At 34.6% G+C, this 17,642-nt stretch overlaps 1 protein-coding gene across 6 annotated transcripts in view; it reads left to right on the plus strand.

The window, feature by feature from the left end:
- The window catches only part of DMXL1 (Dmx like 1), an 83,047-nt gene that overhangs the window by 41,749 nt on the left and 23,656 nt on the right, over positions 1-17,642 (plus strand). For 5 of the 6 annotated variants that reach the window (XM_032674888.1, XM_032674884.1, XM_032674886.1 and 2 more), the window contains 10 exons: positions 308-418; positions 1,702-1,871; positions 3,069-3,166; positions 3,873-4,038; positions 4,814-5,066; positions 6,702-7,792; positions 8,051-8,242; positions 9,476-9,552; positions 9,728-9,855; positions 11,312-11,560. In XM_032674888.1, coding sequence (XP_032530779.1) covers positions 308-418; positions 1,702-1,871; positions 3,069-3,166; positions 3,873-4,038; positions 4,814-5,066; positions 6,702-7,792; positions 8,051-8,242; positions 9,476-9,552; positions 9,728-9,855; positions 11,312-11,560 — 2,535 coding nt within the window. Of the gene's footprint in view, positions 1-307; positions 419-1,701; positions 1,872-3,068; positions 3,167-3,872; positions 4,039-4,813; positions 5,067-6,701; positions 7,793-8,050; positions 8,243-9,475; positions 9,553-9,727; positions 9,856-11,311; positions 11,561-11,943; positions 12,058-17,642 lie in introns of all 6 variants that reach the window. The other variant, XM_032674889.1, reaches the window with a different exon arrangement.

The following is a 17,642-nucleotide window of genomic DNA, read 5'->3' on the forward strand; positions in this document are numbered from 1 at the left end:
ACAGCTTTCTTAATGTTGAATATTTGTTGGACTATGTATTTCAGAGAAATTGAGAAATAAAGTTTGCAAGTATTTTTTTAATATGATAACACTTTTTCTGTTTCTTGCATTAAAGAGAACAAAAAGCTTCAAAACTTTTTATATTTGAAATCTTCTTTCCCTTCCCTTGAAGGGAAGAATTGTGAATTAAGCTATTATATTTACAAATCTAAAGTGTTAGTAGTCACAAAACTGTATTTCTTCTATTAAGACACACAATGACTTCAAGTAGTTTCACTAAAGTGTATGTAAAAATATTTATTTCCAGGTGGAGAAACTCTTGACGAGTGTGGTTTAAAATTTTTATTGGCTGTTCGGCTTCACACGTTTCTGACAACTGCACTTCCTCCTGTACATCGAGCTCAGCTGCTTCACCAAGGTAACTGATGTGTTTTCTTAGACGAGTTGGATTTTGGTGATGTACGTATGACTGGTGTGCTGCTGACATACTTTCACAGAATCAATGGGTTAATGTATTGGGTTTTTAAAAAAAAAAATTGTCCAATATGAATGAATGTCAGAGCAGAAAATGTCTGCTTTATTTTTGGTCTCGGAAATGAAGTAATTTCTTGTCTAACAAATTTTTAATTTTACTTTTTTTTCTGTTTCCCCAAATGAACTGACTTTTCTGTACTTCTAGTATCATATCATTCCAATAACCTTCTGCAGGAATAAGCTGTAGAAAGTAGTACATATTTACTTAGGTTTTTAGTGCCTATTGGGAAAAAAAGTATTTTACAGACTGCTTGGACTTTAAATATTTCTATATGCTTACTGTAATTATAGAGTGAACTATTTCAAATATGGGGATTTTTGTATGATTTAACTGTTTTCATCCTGAAATTGCAGGCAATGGAATGAGGTGGATTTAAAGAACTGACTGTGATGACTCTTTTAGCCATCATGACAGTTGATGGCATTTTCAGTCTCATGACTTGTCACCCCTCAGCTGAATCAGAGACTGGCATTTGGCCAGGATGCCACAGCAGAGTATTGCAGAGCTAGCTCTCTGATGAACTAATTTTAGTTGAGATATTTCTGCTCAGAAATCGATGAGAGTGAGAAGTGCCTCCAGGACACATGCAGAAGTGCAGTTCAGTGTGCCTCTCTACAAAGAAGCGTCTGGCTGTCGCTAGAGTTACAATTATCCATAACCAGCTATGTTGCTGCTTAATAAATACTGTCTTCCTCCTGACATTTTTTTATTTCATGTTTTCTTTTGTATCTCTTTCCTCAAATGTGTTTTCTTCTCTGATTATCTGAAACTTTGCATTTTCAAATGAAGGCAAGGTAGCGAACTTACCTTTCAAAACTTTGAAAAATGTAATCAGTACATTGTGTTTTGTATGTGTATGGCTAATCTTAGTGCCACCATTATCCATATATTTGATGTTTAGTAACTCAGTTCTTTTCAAACTCACGTAAAGAGTTGGCAGATGAAAAATTGTTTTCAGCTATATGATCTTTCTTTAGTATTAGATAAGCAGTGCTAAGAGATGTTCTTACTTTTCTGTTGCCTCATCAGCAATGCACTTATAAATGCAAAATAAAGAGTTTGACTTTTCTTCCCTTCTCCCTTTCCCATCCCCTTGACTTCAGATTCTAGAATATTTTATTAATGGATGTCTTTTAAATTTTTTTTTTTAATGTGTTATTATGCAGGGTTATCTACTAGTCACTTTGCCTGGGCCTTTCATTCAGTAGCGGAAGAAGAACTGCTGAGTATGCTCCCTGCAGTACAGAAGGGAGATCCAACATGGTCAGAGCTCAGAGCTATGGGGATAGGATGGTGGGTTCGAAATATCCACAGCCTGCGAAAATGCATAGAAAAGGTAAACATAATGTTCAGAAAAAAAATTACCAAACTCTTTTCAAACAGCTGTTCTCTTGTGTTTACCTTCTGTTTACAGGGTTTTAAAGTTTTAGATATATTAAGTGTTTCTGAATGTTTCATGCTGTGTTTTTTGTATGTATAGTTTTTTATATGAGTATGAACATTTGTATTCAACTATTCCTTTTTTAAGTACTTCAGATGTCAAATTCCACTGTGAAATACATTTTTTGCTTTTAGATATTCCATTTTGGAGGTGGTAATGTGCAGTGCTTATTGTGGATGCTCAAGATACAGATGGAGCATATAGTTGTTTTTAATAGCAAGATAGAGAAACAAGTTATGGAAAAAGGTTCTCCTTAGAAAGCTATCAGAAGTGGGAACAACTTAGGTATTGTACATCTGTCTTGCAAATTGATTAATTTTCATGATAAACAAACCTTCTATTGTTTTATTTTGGCCTGTGGGGTTTTCTGTGTGTTTGTTTGGGGTTTTGTTAATTTTCTTTATATTAAATATTTTAACCATCACAGATGTGGCAATAAGCCTAACCTCATTATCACTTGTTTTAAGCTCTGGGAAAAGCCAAGTGTGTTGAGCTAGAAAATGACATGCACAAGATACTTTGACTACAAAGCACGAAGTGGTAAAATGCATGTCTCTACTTTTACTTTTCAATCTTTAGTAATTAATCTTCACTTTATAAAACTTAACTACCTTGCATTAAAAAAATTCCAGGTATTCTGGGCTTGAGTTTCAGGTTATCTTACATAGGTCTTGGACTATTCTTGCTACCACTTACCTCTTATTCCTTTCCAACCTTCAAAAGTAATCTCCTGTAAACAATTTTTCTCCTGTTGTGACTGGTCCCAGCCTGTTTTTCAAGACTTCATATGTGCTTTGATTACCAGAGCAACTAATAAATTAATTTTGCTATGATTTCAGGAACTGATTTCAGATACAGGGATTCCCATCTGATCTTCCAAAAGTCTTCTAGAACTGGAAGAGCATTAACTAAATGATATGAAAAGGGCTCTTGTATCTTCACGTTTGCATCACACTCATAATGAGAGGAGGGGTCCTATATTAAAAGAGTAGTTCCGAGCACTTTGGGGTATGGGATACCAGAAGCAACAAGAATCTCATTTCAGATTCATTTAAATTTTGGTTGTTTTTTGCTGTTGAACTGTCTTCACAGGTGGCTAAAGCAGCGTTTCAGCGAAACAATGACCCGCTTGACGCAGCTATTTTTTACCTCGCAATGAAGAAGAAGGCTGTTATCTGGGGATTATACAGGTAGGAAACATTCAAGCTGTTACATGGAGTTTCACACTGGTATAATTTTGGGAAAAAGGTTGAATGTGACGGTAATCCAAAAGATCACAAATATTACCATTGAAAGCTGAGATGTGATTGCTGAATTAGTCATTACAGTCAGTGAGTAATTTCTAAGCTTCTTATATTTACTGAAGTAATTTAGTTGCTATTTCTGAAGGTAGATGTTTCACGTTCTCGTCTCAAAGCTACTGTAGTTTCAGTCACTGCTTAATTCTGTTTTACCTTTAAGGATTAGCAGTGTAGTGTAGTATATGATATGATATAGCATGATATATCTGTCTTTTAGAAAAGTGTTTTTTGTTATAAATTTTACCTTAAGTTCGGGGGACTGAATTATGTCTGTCTTTGAAACGGATGTTTTGTAATACACCGTTCACTGTTGCAAACTTCTTGAAAAGTAGTTTGCATTGTCACATACTCTTAAAAGCTCACCTGGGAAAAATGAGATGTTCTGTATTTGTATCAGGTTAATTGAAAATACCATTAGGTTTTTTATTCACTGACATTTGTTATTTTTAAATATGAAGCCTTCTCCCAGTGTAGTGACACTGCATTTTCTGTTGTAAAGATCTGTGTAAAATTATACTGGCATCTGAGGAAGTCAAGAACTATGATGCATCTAATAAAATGTATAATATTTTTATCAATTATGTTCAATATGCAGGTCCCAAAAAGATACTAAAATGACTCAGTTTTTTGGAAACAACTTTACTGAGGACAGATGGCGTAAAGCTGCATTAAAAAATGCTTTTTCTCTGCTTGGCAAACAGCGTTTTGAACATTCTGCAGCATTTTTCTTGTTGGCAGGACACTTAAAAGATGCAGTGGAGGTAATAAAATGAACTGCTTTTTTATATTTAAGACTATTATATTGTCCCAAATGTACAAATACATGGAATGTGATTTGCATTTTGCATTATTAGTATGGCCCCTGAAGCTTCTGATGCTTCTGGTTTGTGCTCTTCTTTCCCACTCTCTATCCCCCCAAATTAATGCCAAATACAAAACATTGATTTTTGCATTTTGATTCTTTTTTAGCTGTCATCTTAGTGATACTAAAAAGTCACATAATTAATTTTTCTGTTAATAACATATAATAATATATATTATAATATATTATTATTATAATACCTACAATTAAGGGCGTTACCTACCATTATCTTACTTTCAGATTGTCTACCTAGTCCTTTATGAAGACAGCAGAGTTTTCATTAGGAAATTCGAGACCTGGCATTTTGGCAGTGATGTGTATTAGCTCCTAAAATCCCTTCACCAAACAAACCAAAAAAAAAGTATTTCCGGGATCTATTTGAATTAAAAAGTTGTGAGGAAATTCATCTCTGATAATGAAGGATTTGTTCTCCTGAAGCCAGTCAATTTCAAAGATCTGTTGTCATGTCACTTAAGCTGAAGAAATGCGTATCAGATCTTGCATGTAATAGCTGGCTACGCCTATTCTGCATAGTTCCTACTTGGTTTTTTGGGGGTTGATAGAATTACTTATTTTAGTCTGAGCAGATTCATGTAAATTCCTGCCTTGTGATCATTTTAAAGAGAGGAGAAATTATGAAGTTTGATCTCTTGAATATATTTATTTTCAATTAGGTCTGCCTTGAAAAACTGCATGACATTCAGTTGGCTCTTGTAATATCAAGACTTTATGAGTCAGAGTTTGAAGTATCTAGTACTTATAAATCTGTACTACAGAAGAGAGTTTTGGGAAGTGCGTTTACTGGAAAAGAGAGCTCAGGAAACATACACTGTGACCCTTTTCTGCGAAGTATGGCATACTGGATTTTGGAAGATTATAGCAAGGCTCTTGACACTTTGATTAAACATTCTGTTGAAGATGAAGGGGGTAAGAATATAAGTATTTTATCTGTTAGATTGGTTTTAACTATTTGTTCCTTTAAACCGCAGTTTCTTGAAGTATCATCTGAACAAAACCAGATACCACGTAGTTCTTCACAGTGTTAGTAAATAGCTTGCTGTTTAATAACAGATACGGTGTCTGTGTTGTCCTTATCCTGTATCCCATGAATGGATACTTTGTTCTTTAAGTATATGAATATCAAGATAATAGGATGATCCTACAGTGATGCAGTTGTTTTTAAAGCAGCAGTTTAAAGATGAAGAGAGAAATTAACTTCATTAGTTAATTTGACTCCATCACAGCCTAAAAAGAAATTTCTGATTGCACAGTTACATGGGAAAGTCCAGAAGACAGGGTGTTTTGCAGCTTTTAATCCTTGGAAAAATAGTTGAAAACATAAACTGCCAACAAAAAGATTTTAATATTTATGATGGTACAAGGAGGCCCACGTGGGGCCTGAAATAGCATGTAGGTCTCCTAGAGCAGTTAATTTCTATGTTCACTTGCTAATTTTATAAGCTTCTAAGAATCAATTGTGTTATTTCCTAAAGTTAGTGTTGTCAAGGAAGTTGAATGTTTGAAGTCTCTGGTAGTTACCATACTAGCTGGTTTCAGTCCTGGCTACTGAGAGAAATTTGAGGGGAACAAATGAAGACTCAAATACTTATAGTTGTGTAATTACTTTTAAAAACTGATTTCAGTTGAAGTTACATGCCTCAGTATAATTTTGAGTAAATGAGGAGTATTGTGTTTGGTTTTTCTGTCTTGGTCACATCTTTCTGTGTAAAGGAATTTTAAAATGTTACTAATTTTTCTGTGATCAGTTCAGTGGCTTGTTTGTCGTGTCTTGCTTTATTTTCTTACTTAAAAGGTGTTCTTTCATTTACCTCTTATCTGTCACTAGTTGTGCTGTAACTCCTGATGAAGGAGAGAGTAAGAGTCTCTCTTCTCAGTTAACCTGGACTCTATGAAAACTGAGTGACTCATTCTGTTTTGGTGCTCATGTCTTTTAAGGGTTTTTCTTGTTGTGGACATGAAAATAAAATGCATAGATGTTGCACTGCTGTGTAATTAATTTATTTGTATGTCATACTGCTACCATTAAGTATAAATGTTACAGATTTCCTAGTGTTATGGTTTGGTTTTTTTTTAAGATGTAGACAAAATAAAAAAAAACTAATCCAAAATTTTAAAAAAAGACTTTAGGTAAAAATCTTTAGTAAAATGTAACATCTTATTGTCATTTAGAGGTAGATAGTTTAGAAATCTATACTGAACAGAAAAATGATCTTGTTTGACTGCAGCAAAGGTGTCCTTGGTACAAGGAAAAGAAGTGGCATCTGTTTTAATTTAAAAAATCTTACTTGCTGTCCCACTCAAGCTTCTCTTTTTAGTAGTGTTTTGGTTTGGCAGTGTCCTCCCCACCAAAATATTCAAATTATAAAGATGCAAAGGAAGGTGGAAAGGGGGGATGCAGTGAAGTAAACAGTAGAATGAATGTGTGAATTAGACAGTAGAATTAATATTAAGACGTGATAGCTTTCTGATGAACTCAGGAGTTTGCAGATTGATGTTTCTTATGGAATGGTACATTTTCCTCATGCTGCAATCTCTTTTCAGGTGAAGGAGATGGTTCATCAACTTGTAACCCTGCAGTGTTTAACTTCTATAACTACTTAAGAACGCATCCGCTCTTGTTGAGACGTCATTTTGGCTCTTCTGATACATCTTCCACACACATTTGCTTAACAGTAGAAAATGGATTAGCTGATAAAATCAACCTAGGTGAAAGACAGCTGTTCTTCACCACTGCATATGCTCATTTGAAAGCTGGTTGTCCTATGCTGGCCTTAGAAGTGTTATCAAAGATGCCTAAAGTTGTCAAGAGATCGAAGCCATTTTGTAGATCCCCTAGTTTAATGGATACCAGTAAAGATTTCTCACCATCTTCTCCAGTTAAAGAGTTTGAAACGAAAGACCAAGCTTCCAGTGTTGATTGGTCACAGCCAGTATGGAATGGTCTCGGTTCATCTTCAGATTGTTCATCAGGAAAACATTCAAGTTCAACTCTTTCCTTTGACTGGAGTCAGCCAAGTCTGGTGTTCCAAGATGAACCTTTGCAACTACAGACAGACAGTGATGAAAATGATGAGAGTGAAGATTCCTCCCTGGTAATGAAAGAGCTAAGACCTCTGAAGAAAACTGAAGAATTGTGTGAAACAAGTTCTAGCTACGCAGAATCTTTCAGTGTAGTTGACGACAAAGATGTTCTCAGTCCATCAGAAGATATCATTTCAGCACAGCTGAAGTTTAGAGCATGCCTGAAAATTCTTACTGTAGAGCTTCGTACACTGTCCACGGGTTATGAGGTAGATGGTGGGAAGTTGCGATATCAGCTTTATCAGTGGCTTGAGAGAGAAGTGGTAGCTCTTCAGAAGACCTGTGATTATAATGTTGTAGTGGAAGAGATACAGTCAGGAATTGGAGTGATGCCAGAGGAAACCACATTATGTGAAAACAGTGAAGACACAGCTGACCAGCAAAAAAATGTGCTACGGAGAGAAGACTTTCAGAAAAGACGTCAGTGGCTTCTGAAGTACCAATCTCTCCTAAGAATGTTCCTTAGTTACTGTATACTTCATGGCTCACATGGTGGAGGCTTGGCATCTGTCAGAATGGAATTAATTCTGCTATTGCAGGAATCTCAGCAGGTATGTGGAGGAGCTTAGTTTGTATTTTCTCTGCTTCAGGTTTGTAGGTTTATTTGAATGTGTTTTGTATTATTGTTGAAGTTTTCCTACTATAGCATGCACCTGTTTTATAACAAATGTAAATCTGTTTTTAACAGGTTATGTTTTCTGTAGATGTTTGCTGTTGTTGTTATTTAGAATGCCTTCCCCTCTTTCAAAAATACTTATGTTCCATTTAAGAATACGTACTATCACTTCGCATTTCTTGCTTGCTTTTAGGAGCAGTCGGTACAGATGCCTTCCAGCCCTCCACCAGAGCAAAGTTTCATACCTCTCCTATTTGCTTGCACAGCTAGTGCCAAAACAGTGGTGGCTAATCCGTTGCTACATCTTGGTAATTTAACTCATGATATATTACATGCTATAATAAACCTTGATTCACCACCTCATCCAGATACTCAGAACAACAAGGTATGTATTTTTTTTTTACATGTTTTGTTGTTGTTGTCATTGTCTAATTTGCTAGTCGTGAATTTTTTTCTAACAGCGTGAAAACTTTCTCTTGTGCCTTCCTGTGACAGATAATAAAACTGTGAAACGTAATTATTTTCTCTAGTAATTATCTTGAGCTAAAGTGATGTCCACTGATTTATAATTTGTTGTTGAGTTGCTGAGCATCTGGTTAAACCAGCTGAAGAAGATTAACCTCTCAGAACTGGATATTTGTCCAAGATGACATCTGTTCTGGAAAACATGTTGTACTATACTGTCAGCATCATATTCATCTTATATATATGATTATAATTATTATATTTGACAATATGATCATTACTTCTGATAATTCCCAGACTGAAGTAAAACGAAAGTTTGAAGAATAAAAATTTGTTATTGGCAAAGTGCAGTAAACTTTTTTGCGAAACAGTATATATGTTCATATAGTAAATTTTAAAATTATATTTCTGTAAGATTTGTTCTATCTTTAACCTTTGAGTGGAAGTGAAACTTAAAGTGTTAGGTTAAGTCTTTCCTAAAGTTTTATATGTGTCAGGTCCCAAATCATGTTTGCTTTTATTAGGGATTTCTAGAGAACACTCAAGAGATTTTCTTGTTCGTTAGAGGGAACAAGCAAATAAATATTATAAACCCTTCATGTTTTAAGACAACCCTTTTGATCAGCAGATTCTAGTTTTTTATCTAAGTGTGGTTTGTGATACCTTAAGAAAAGTATCAGCTATGTTAAAAATACCGATCAGTGCGATACTGAGTAAATTGCCTGTGTGTACAAGAGTTGTACAGGAATCGATCAAAAGCTAGGCTGCATTATTCTTTCATTCTGAAGCAAAGTCTTTGTGTTCTGAGCCAGCATATTGCTACTGTCTTAGGGTGTAATTACTTATGACTGTTGTGTAGAGGTTTATTACATTGCAGTTTATTAACTGAAAACATTTCAGCTACAGCTGAGCTTTGATATGGGCTGGTGGGTAAGAGAATACTTCCCCATCCCTTTCATTCAAAGTGAACTGATTTATCTGAAATAAATTCTGAAGTGAAATGTGTCTTTTTAAGTGTGTGTTTATACCTTCTGCATTCAGTGCTTGTTTCACTTTACAAATCTGTACGCATGTGTCATAGTTTGAGAAAGGCTATCATAGTAACCATTGCTGACTCTGACTGTAATATGTTCTATAAAACTTTGTCTTACAGATATATGTCATGCACACCTTAGCAGCGTCGCTCTCCGCTTGCATCTACCAATGTCTTTGTGATGGCCACAGCTACAGGTAAAGGTTAGGAAAAGTGCTTTTTAGAGAACCATTGACACACTGTCTCACTGTAGTGATCGTAATTGGTAGTGCACCAGAAGGCAGTGCTCACACTTGCCTCTGTCTAGAAGGAACTTTGAATAGTTGTAACCATAATATTTTTGTATAAATTTCTCACTTTGCTGTTTCACAGCTCCTTTCAAGCAAATCAGTTCACCGGAACAGTGTATCAGACAGTCCTGTTAACTGAGCGCCATTCTTTAAGAGCAGCAAGCTTAGAAGAAACAGTGACTCCAAATACGTCACCTGCTCAGTGGCCAGGTATCTGGAGTTGATTTATTTCTTTCCTCTTAAGGAAAACCGAGTTATCAGGATCCAATCTAAGTGCATGTAGCTATGCTCTGGATTTTCTAGTAGTATTTATAGCAGCTTTATGGTAAAGTTGGGTTCTTTGATTAAAATTTTTTTTTTTTTCAAAACCTCTAAGTTAATGCTTCTGGTTATTCACTAAGTCAAGTTAGCTCATATTACTTTCTCTTGCTAAAAATGTTAGTGGGGGTTCTAGTGAAGGGCAAGTAAATAGGAAGTAAGGTGAAGTCATGTCCTGTGTTCTACTTTCTCCTCCTGGAGGCAACAAATCAGTCGCACCAGTATTGTACTTCCTTACTCCTGAAAAGCTGTCTTAGTTTGTGCTCCAACTCAGACTTTTGAACTAATTGAACTTATTGAAAATGAGAAGTTTATAATAAATTAAGTTTTTCTGTAGTTCTAAAATCCATGTTAGATTTCAGGTAATTCTTAAAGTATGTTAGTGAAGCTGTACTAGGGAGCTACATTAGAGGGAGTGTTAGCAATGTAATATATGCATATGTACACATACGTACATATACATATGTATGAGCTTCAGTTTACATCACTAACTTTACTGTAAGTATAACCAAGAAATATGCTTACTTATTATGGGATTTGTTTTTTAAATCAGAAAATTTCACACTAAAAATATTTTTGGAGAGCCTCAAGCAGTCTTTGTGTTTGATGCTATGCTGTTTTTTCTTTTCTGCAAAATGTTCTGACACTAAATCTGCAAATTTTAGAGAGAAATCAGATTGTCATCTGTTTTCTCCTTTATTTCATGAGTTGCAGAGTTAAATTTCTAATGAACAGAACATGGAATTGTTAGCAGTTTTTCTTATAAGTAACATTACCTTGAACTGATATCTCTGGTTTTTTAATAGATTCACATGCTCTATGAGCAAATTAGAGAGGATGACAAAAAAGCAGAATTATTTGGCCACCACTGTTTGCACTTTCACTTATGTGTGCAGTGTAACAGTTGAAGCCACATCTGAAACAACAGCTTTTTGTGGGAGCATCAAAACACAAGATACTCAGTACTTGAGTGAAGGAACATTTGGCAGACAGTGTCTAGTTAAAGTTGATGCCCATGATTTTTGATTGGTTTTACCACTGTAAAGTAAGAATACATAATTTCAATTTACAGTGTTATGCTGTAGTTATAATAACTGACAAATTGCTATGCATATTTTTAACTGTTAGTCCAAAACATAAAGCTGAAAAGCTGTAATGAATTGTTAAAAATAAAAAGTATACCTCTTTCTCCTGGAGTGTTCAGTTTCATCTTAAAGTTGAAATCTTTTTACACTAGAAATAACTACATAACATACGTTGCCAGTCAAAATACCCTTGATAATCTGGAGTATGCTCACAAACACATATATGTGCTTTCTTAAGGAATTTATTTATTGTATGTAAACAGGAATGACAACTCTGATACGTCTCTTGAATTCTGCTGGTGAGGAAGCCCAACCAGGTCTCACAGTTTTACTTTGTGAAATTCTAACTGCGGTCTATCTAAGTCTGTTCATCCATGGCCTTGCAACACACTCTAGCAATGAGTTGTATAGAATTATAGCTCATCCACTGAACGACAAAATGTGGTCTGCTGTCTTTGGAGGAGGAGCTCATACACCCAGCAGAGGACAACAGCAATTAAAGACAAAATCTGGTTAGTTCTCTTGTTTGACTTATATTGTCTTCTGGGATTTTTAAGAAAATTATATGGCTGCTGAAAGCTTAGGAGTAATTGCTTTAAGTAGTTTGTGTTCAGTAAGAATTCAGTGTGTTTTTAGGTCCACATAGAAAAACAAGGATCTAAAATTATTGGCATAGATATTGGGTAGAAATAATGAGCAGAAGTGAAGGCTAGTAAAATAAGATTTCCGAGTAGCACAGTTGCTGTAATGTGAGGGAGTTAAGTTGATCTTAAAGAGAAAGTTTCCAGTACTGTTACAGCCAATTTTTTTATGTTAATTTTAAAGCTTTCCAGTTCTCTCATAACAGGTGTATATTCCCATTTTACAAATACAGTATGTTTTCTCTCTTTGACAGGTAGGCACTTCCCAATGCCTAGCCCACATCAGGTAGTAGTGTTCTCCATGGAATGCGTGGGGTTTTCCAAATCCCTTACCTCCTTCAGTACTCATAGTCCTGCCAAATCTTCAGGCAAGATAATAGATTTAGTACTAGGCCTCTACATGCAGTTTGCTATGCGTGGGGTTTTTTTGCATATGCAGAAAGACAGAAAACCTTCTGTTTGCAAGCCATGACATCAAAATTTAAAGTTTTGTAATTAAAGCAGCAGTTGAATTGGGCCTTTTTTAAAAAGAAAATTGTCAATGCTGTTGTAGTCTTCCTACTAATTCTTCATTTGAAATTAATATTAAATATAAAATTATTTTGACCATGGTTTGAAAGGATCAGAAGTGTTTCTGATCAGAAGTGTTTCAGCTTTGGAGAGCTGCTTGTTTCGCTTTTTGAATATAAGCATTATTATGCATGTGGATTTCTAAGTGTTCATTCTATACATTACAAATGTAAGGTGTCTTTTTGATATTCAAATTTGATATTCTGAGAACCTTTTAGGAAAGTAAACATTCTTGAAGTTTTAAAGTCTGATGATGATAAATTATCCTGAAGTCCAGAAGAATTCCTGTAATGTTTTTCTCTTTGGTACAGTTTTGTGCACTTTAATTTAGTACTATAAAACCGAGAGCAAAAATACTGCAGATTACGTAATTTTTTAAAGGAAGATTTTCTAAAGATAAATTTACTTGTTGGCTTTGTACATCACATCTAAAGACATATGTAGAGAGATAAAATACAAGTTTATATAATTTTTGTTATTTTTGTTATTGATATTAGATGTATGTTACATATAAAAATGCCTTACCTTGTATTTAAGAAAAACTGTAAATGTGATCTTTTTAAATACCATCTTTATCAGACTTCTAGGAAAGTATTTTCAGAGTAGAGATCTTTAATCAAAAAGGAGCTCTTATTCCAGATCTGATCAATTTTTTCTGTGGTATTGAACAAGTATTTCTTAGTATCACTTTGGTAAGGTAAATATATTTGCCATTACAGAACTGTTAGAAGCCATAACTTCTTTCGTTGACAATTCTGTTTCCTAGGTGTTGGTAACTATGTATACTAGGGTGTGTTAGTACTGCTGCTACCACTGCTTTAAAATGATAAATGTTTTTACATAGAAGTGTGTTCTGAAACATATACTAAATGCCTCTCTGCTGTATGTTCTTAAAAATGAATGCTGGCTGTCTGATTACAGATTTAGTAGAACTGTTGCTGCAAGAATCAAGAAGCTCAAACTGAAAGTTTCTGGGAAGAAGGGACCTCTTTAAATACTAGTTTGTAGGGATAATCAAACACTGAAAAAAGAGTCCAGAGGGATTGCGAAGTCTTCATCTTTGAAGTTACTCAAAAACTTGAACAAATGCCATCAATTAAGTTAGCCCTGTTTTGAGAAAGGGGTTGGACCAGGCATCTTCCAACCTATATAATTCTAGGATTCTGTAGATTATTATTTGTTTTTAATATGTGTTTATGTAGAGCAAATTTGGGGGAAGAAATATCTTTCTCTGTCACTTTTAAAAAAATGGTGGAAGAAGAAAGAAAAAAAAGTAGACCCCCAGAAATAGACGCCCGGTGAAGCAGAGCAGTAGGATTCAAATCAGCTATATTTTTGTGCCTTTACAGTCATTTCTTAGTTTTTCTTCTGACACCCAGAAACAAATTCTGATAAGTGACTGGAAGGCTTGTTCAGGTCAAGTATGGCATGTTCTTCCATAGTATTATTTAGATGTTTTATAGCTCCTCATTTGGTTATGCATAACTAGACTCCTTTCTCTTATGTTTACTTTTAGATTTTTGTGAAATGTTTCCACTCTCAAATGGAGATTAAAAGCCAAAAATTCTTAACACTAAAAATTCTGATGTAATACTATATGTCCTGCATGTCTTCTCCTTGCCTCCCCTCCAGTCCTTTAGTATATATCTGAATGGGCATGTTGATCTCTAAGTTTCAAATGTGTTTTGAGATCATAACATTATGTACGGTGCTGGCCAATGTGATTTCCCTTTCTGCTCTTTGCTTTAGTGGACTTGAGCAGGTAATAGCTTTGGATATAAAATTTCCCTTCAACACAAACTGAAAAAACAGAACCCAAAACCTTGTACCTGGTAGTCTTATAAAATCTTAACATCTATTAGGAATTAATTTCTGTGAAAAACTTGTTTTATTGCCTCTGTCAAGTAAAGATCAGACAAAGCATAGCAATTTGGAGCATAGCTTTTTAAAGCACTATACTTTCCAGCCCTGTTTCTTGGTTTTGCAATTGCAGCAAATGATTTTGGCAGAGAGGGCTAGAATATGATGTTTTGTTTTCCAAGATGCAGTTATCATCTGAGAAATAACTCTGTTGTTTATTGTAGTAGATCTTTTCAGATTTGTATTTGCCATATAGTTTCTCTTAAAAACTGCCCTAGAAAACCGTTACGTAATTTAAGTCTATATAGAGATAGTAAGTTGTCTATCATCCAGAGGGTTCTTAAGGAAAAGTTTGAATTTTGGTTTAAGTTAGAAATCCATAATTTCATTTTGTATATTCCATGCTGCAAAAGCAGATGAAATGTAGAACTGCTTTCTAAATTTGAGTATTTTACCAGTACACTTTATACATTCAAAGTTGGGCTTCAGATGTAGAAAATCAGAAATCTAAAAATACTTAACTGTTCAGACAAGTTATTTTTCTCCACTGATTGTCCTAAGTTTTAACACAAATATAATTTCTGAATACTTTGGTAGGGAGAAATGATGACGTGTCAGCTCTTACTGTGTTGAGTTCGCCTGACACGACAGAGGTTTTGACAGATGCCTAGATAATGAGGATGTGTACATAAAACTTGTCCATAGGATATTCAGTTCTGCTGTCAGTCTTACTTACATCTTTATCTTGTTTGATCCTCTGAATTAATTCGTAGCTCTTACTTACTCTTCACAAACCATTATTCCTGTTCTCTTAGAAAACAAGTTGTCATTAGAGATCTTACAAATGTCTGACTTAGAGTAACAGGTCATGTAAGTCAAGTTTTTCTTAGGTCATTGTAAAGAAGGAAAAAAATCCAAACAAACAAAAAGCCCCCAACAAAACAAAACAGAACACCCCACTCCTTAGAACTTTTGCCTTTAGCTGCTTGCTTTACTTACTGTGAGGTAGGTTTCATCACAAATCTAAACCAAAACAACAAAAACTGAACTTGCATTAGGAGTGCTTCAGATTAGATCAAGCAGTGCTGTGTTACTGCACTCAAGTTCACCAGCAAGTCAGAAGTAGTAAAAAGCCTTAGCGTTTAGACATTATCTTCAGGAATTGCTTAATCTCAGAATAGATGAAAGAATACAGGTTCCTCAAGTTTTAAAACCTTCCAGCTTATGTAAGGTAACAGCCATGCCAAAATGCCCCTTTTTAATGCAGAACTCCCTGTGATCCCATTAGTAATGAAATTTTTGACATCAACATGAGATTAATTGCCTTGAATTCCAGAATTAGAGACTGCAATGTTGGGCTTTTTTCCTTATGGTGCTTTGAAGTACTGACTGCTTTATTAGTTGTGTGGTCTGTCTAGTCTATATTTAAGTCTTTGACTTCTCACTATTGCTATCTTATTCTTGGCTAAGTCAGCTTTTAAAACAAAATAGAAATTTGACTTGAAGTATTTGCACTGTAAATGATGGAGTTTCTTTAGCTCAGTGGAAATAGTCTTGGATGGTCAGGAAATGTCTTGGAGGGCAGAAAATGTCAAAGTTTGTGTATGCCACCAAGTATTTTGTTGTAATAATTTAATTTTTCAAGAGGTTTCCCTTCACAATTTATTGAAATGCCCACAATGTGAATAATTATATTATTGTTGTTATTATTAGTATAAATATCTGAGAGTGTAATATATACCTTGCTTTAAGCTTTTTAATGAATCACCATACTGCATCTTAGGGAACTTAATTGCAATTGCTCCTGTTGATTGGAAATTCATTCAATTCAGCACTGTGGCCACACGAGCTGTAGCCTGTAATCAGAATATCATATCAGCTTCAGGGTTTATCAGCTTAAAAAATGCAAATTCTTTCTATGTTTCAAGTTGAGATATGGAGCAGTGTAGAATTTCACCAGGCTGCTGTTCTAGTTTGCTTTTATAACTTCCCAAAGAATTGCAGAAACCTGTGCAGGGCTTAGACTTACTAAAATGATTCCACGTGTGATTCAAAATCGGTATTTCTTTGTAGTATCTTTATTATTATACTCTGGTTCTGGGCTTCAGCAGTGCTGGTACTTGTTGATGTCTGCAATCAAGGAGGATGCTTTTGTAAGAGGAGAATTTCATAATTTCATATATCTTCATTAAGACTTGTGTTTTTTGTAGGGTGTTGGGCTGTTGTGCATGCTTCATGCATGCACACAGTCATAAGTAAAATACAGTGACTCTGACTTGCATTTTAATTTTTGGGGAAGTTGAGCCTTTTAGCTCTTCCTGAGACAGAAGGGAGGCAGTAGATCTTTTGATTATCATTGCGTGTATTATAACTTGGCACAAATTAAAGGATTTTCCTTGTCTGAAATAATCCAATATTCTTGAGAAATAACATAAATTTTACATTTGTCTTATAAGTAAAATGTGAACAAAGATGAATGCTTTAAATCCAAAAAAAAACACAAAAAAGGGTTTTAACTAGAAATATGTGACAAATTTGAAAGTGAATGTAATTTGTTATCTGAAATCCAAATGACAAATTGGGATTTTTAATGAATTTGTTATTGTATTTAATTTTTTTAGAATGCATAAAAAGAAATCGGCATTGTTAGTAGGTATTTCAAACCCCTTAGATGATTGTACTTTCATTTGCCTTAAATACTGAATTTTTTCCAATGGCTAACAGTATTCTTAAAAATGCAAAGAATGATCCAACGGAAGGAAATAAAGTACTGTTTTAAAGTAAATTATTTGCTTTTTGAATTCTGCTTAAAAAAACAACCTGCAGACATATACTTGCTTATTTCTGCATCATGCAACACGTGCTCCTTATTTCATGCTAGTGAATTTCTGTTTTTTTTGAGCAGTTGCTAAAAATTCATAGTGATGCATGTGCATGCTCTTTCTTAACTGGTAAGCTTTAAATAATGAATTGAAAATTTTACTGCAGTTACTGCATTTTTGACTTTTAGTACAGGTAAGTGGATTTCAAATAATATCCCTAACAGGATAAAAAAAAAAATTATGATACAGTGTAGTAGTGCGACACCTACTGTTATGATATCCTTATTTCAAGATGAAAAATGAGGTGTCTTCATCTTTTATTAGATTCTATACATAAATTACTTTGTAGCTGTCATGGTTTAACCCCCTTTTGTCCAGAGTGTTAGACCTTCTGTGTTCAAGTGATTGGAATACCCATAAGAGCTTTGAAGGAAATTTTTTGTCTTTCAAGCATCTATCAAGAATCAAAAGTCTCCTGTGGATAAAACTTAAAAACAAAAAAAATAAGGGTATAGGAAATACTTCTTTGTAGTAGTTCACTCCAGGAATGCATAGGTGCGCTGGCTCTTTTTTTGCCATCCCGAGCATTATCAAGAGGAGAAAGTAATTTTGGAGGCTTCAGTGGTAGTTTTGAGGGTTAATTTTGAGCAGAAGGGAATCGGAAAGTTAAAACGATAAAGAACCCATTTGTATTTACTGTG

The sequence above is a fragment of the Chiroxiphia lanceolata genome, chromosome Z (genome assembly GCF_009829145.1).
Source record: "Chiroxiphia lanceolata isolate bChiLan1 chromosome Z, bChiLan1.pri, whole genome shotgun sequence".
Taxonomy (NCBI): Eukaryota; Metazoa; Chordata; class Aves; order Passeriformes; family Pipridae; genus Chiroxiphia; species Chiroxiphia lanceolata.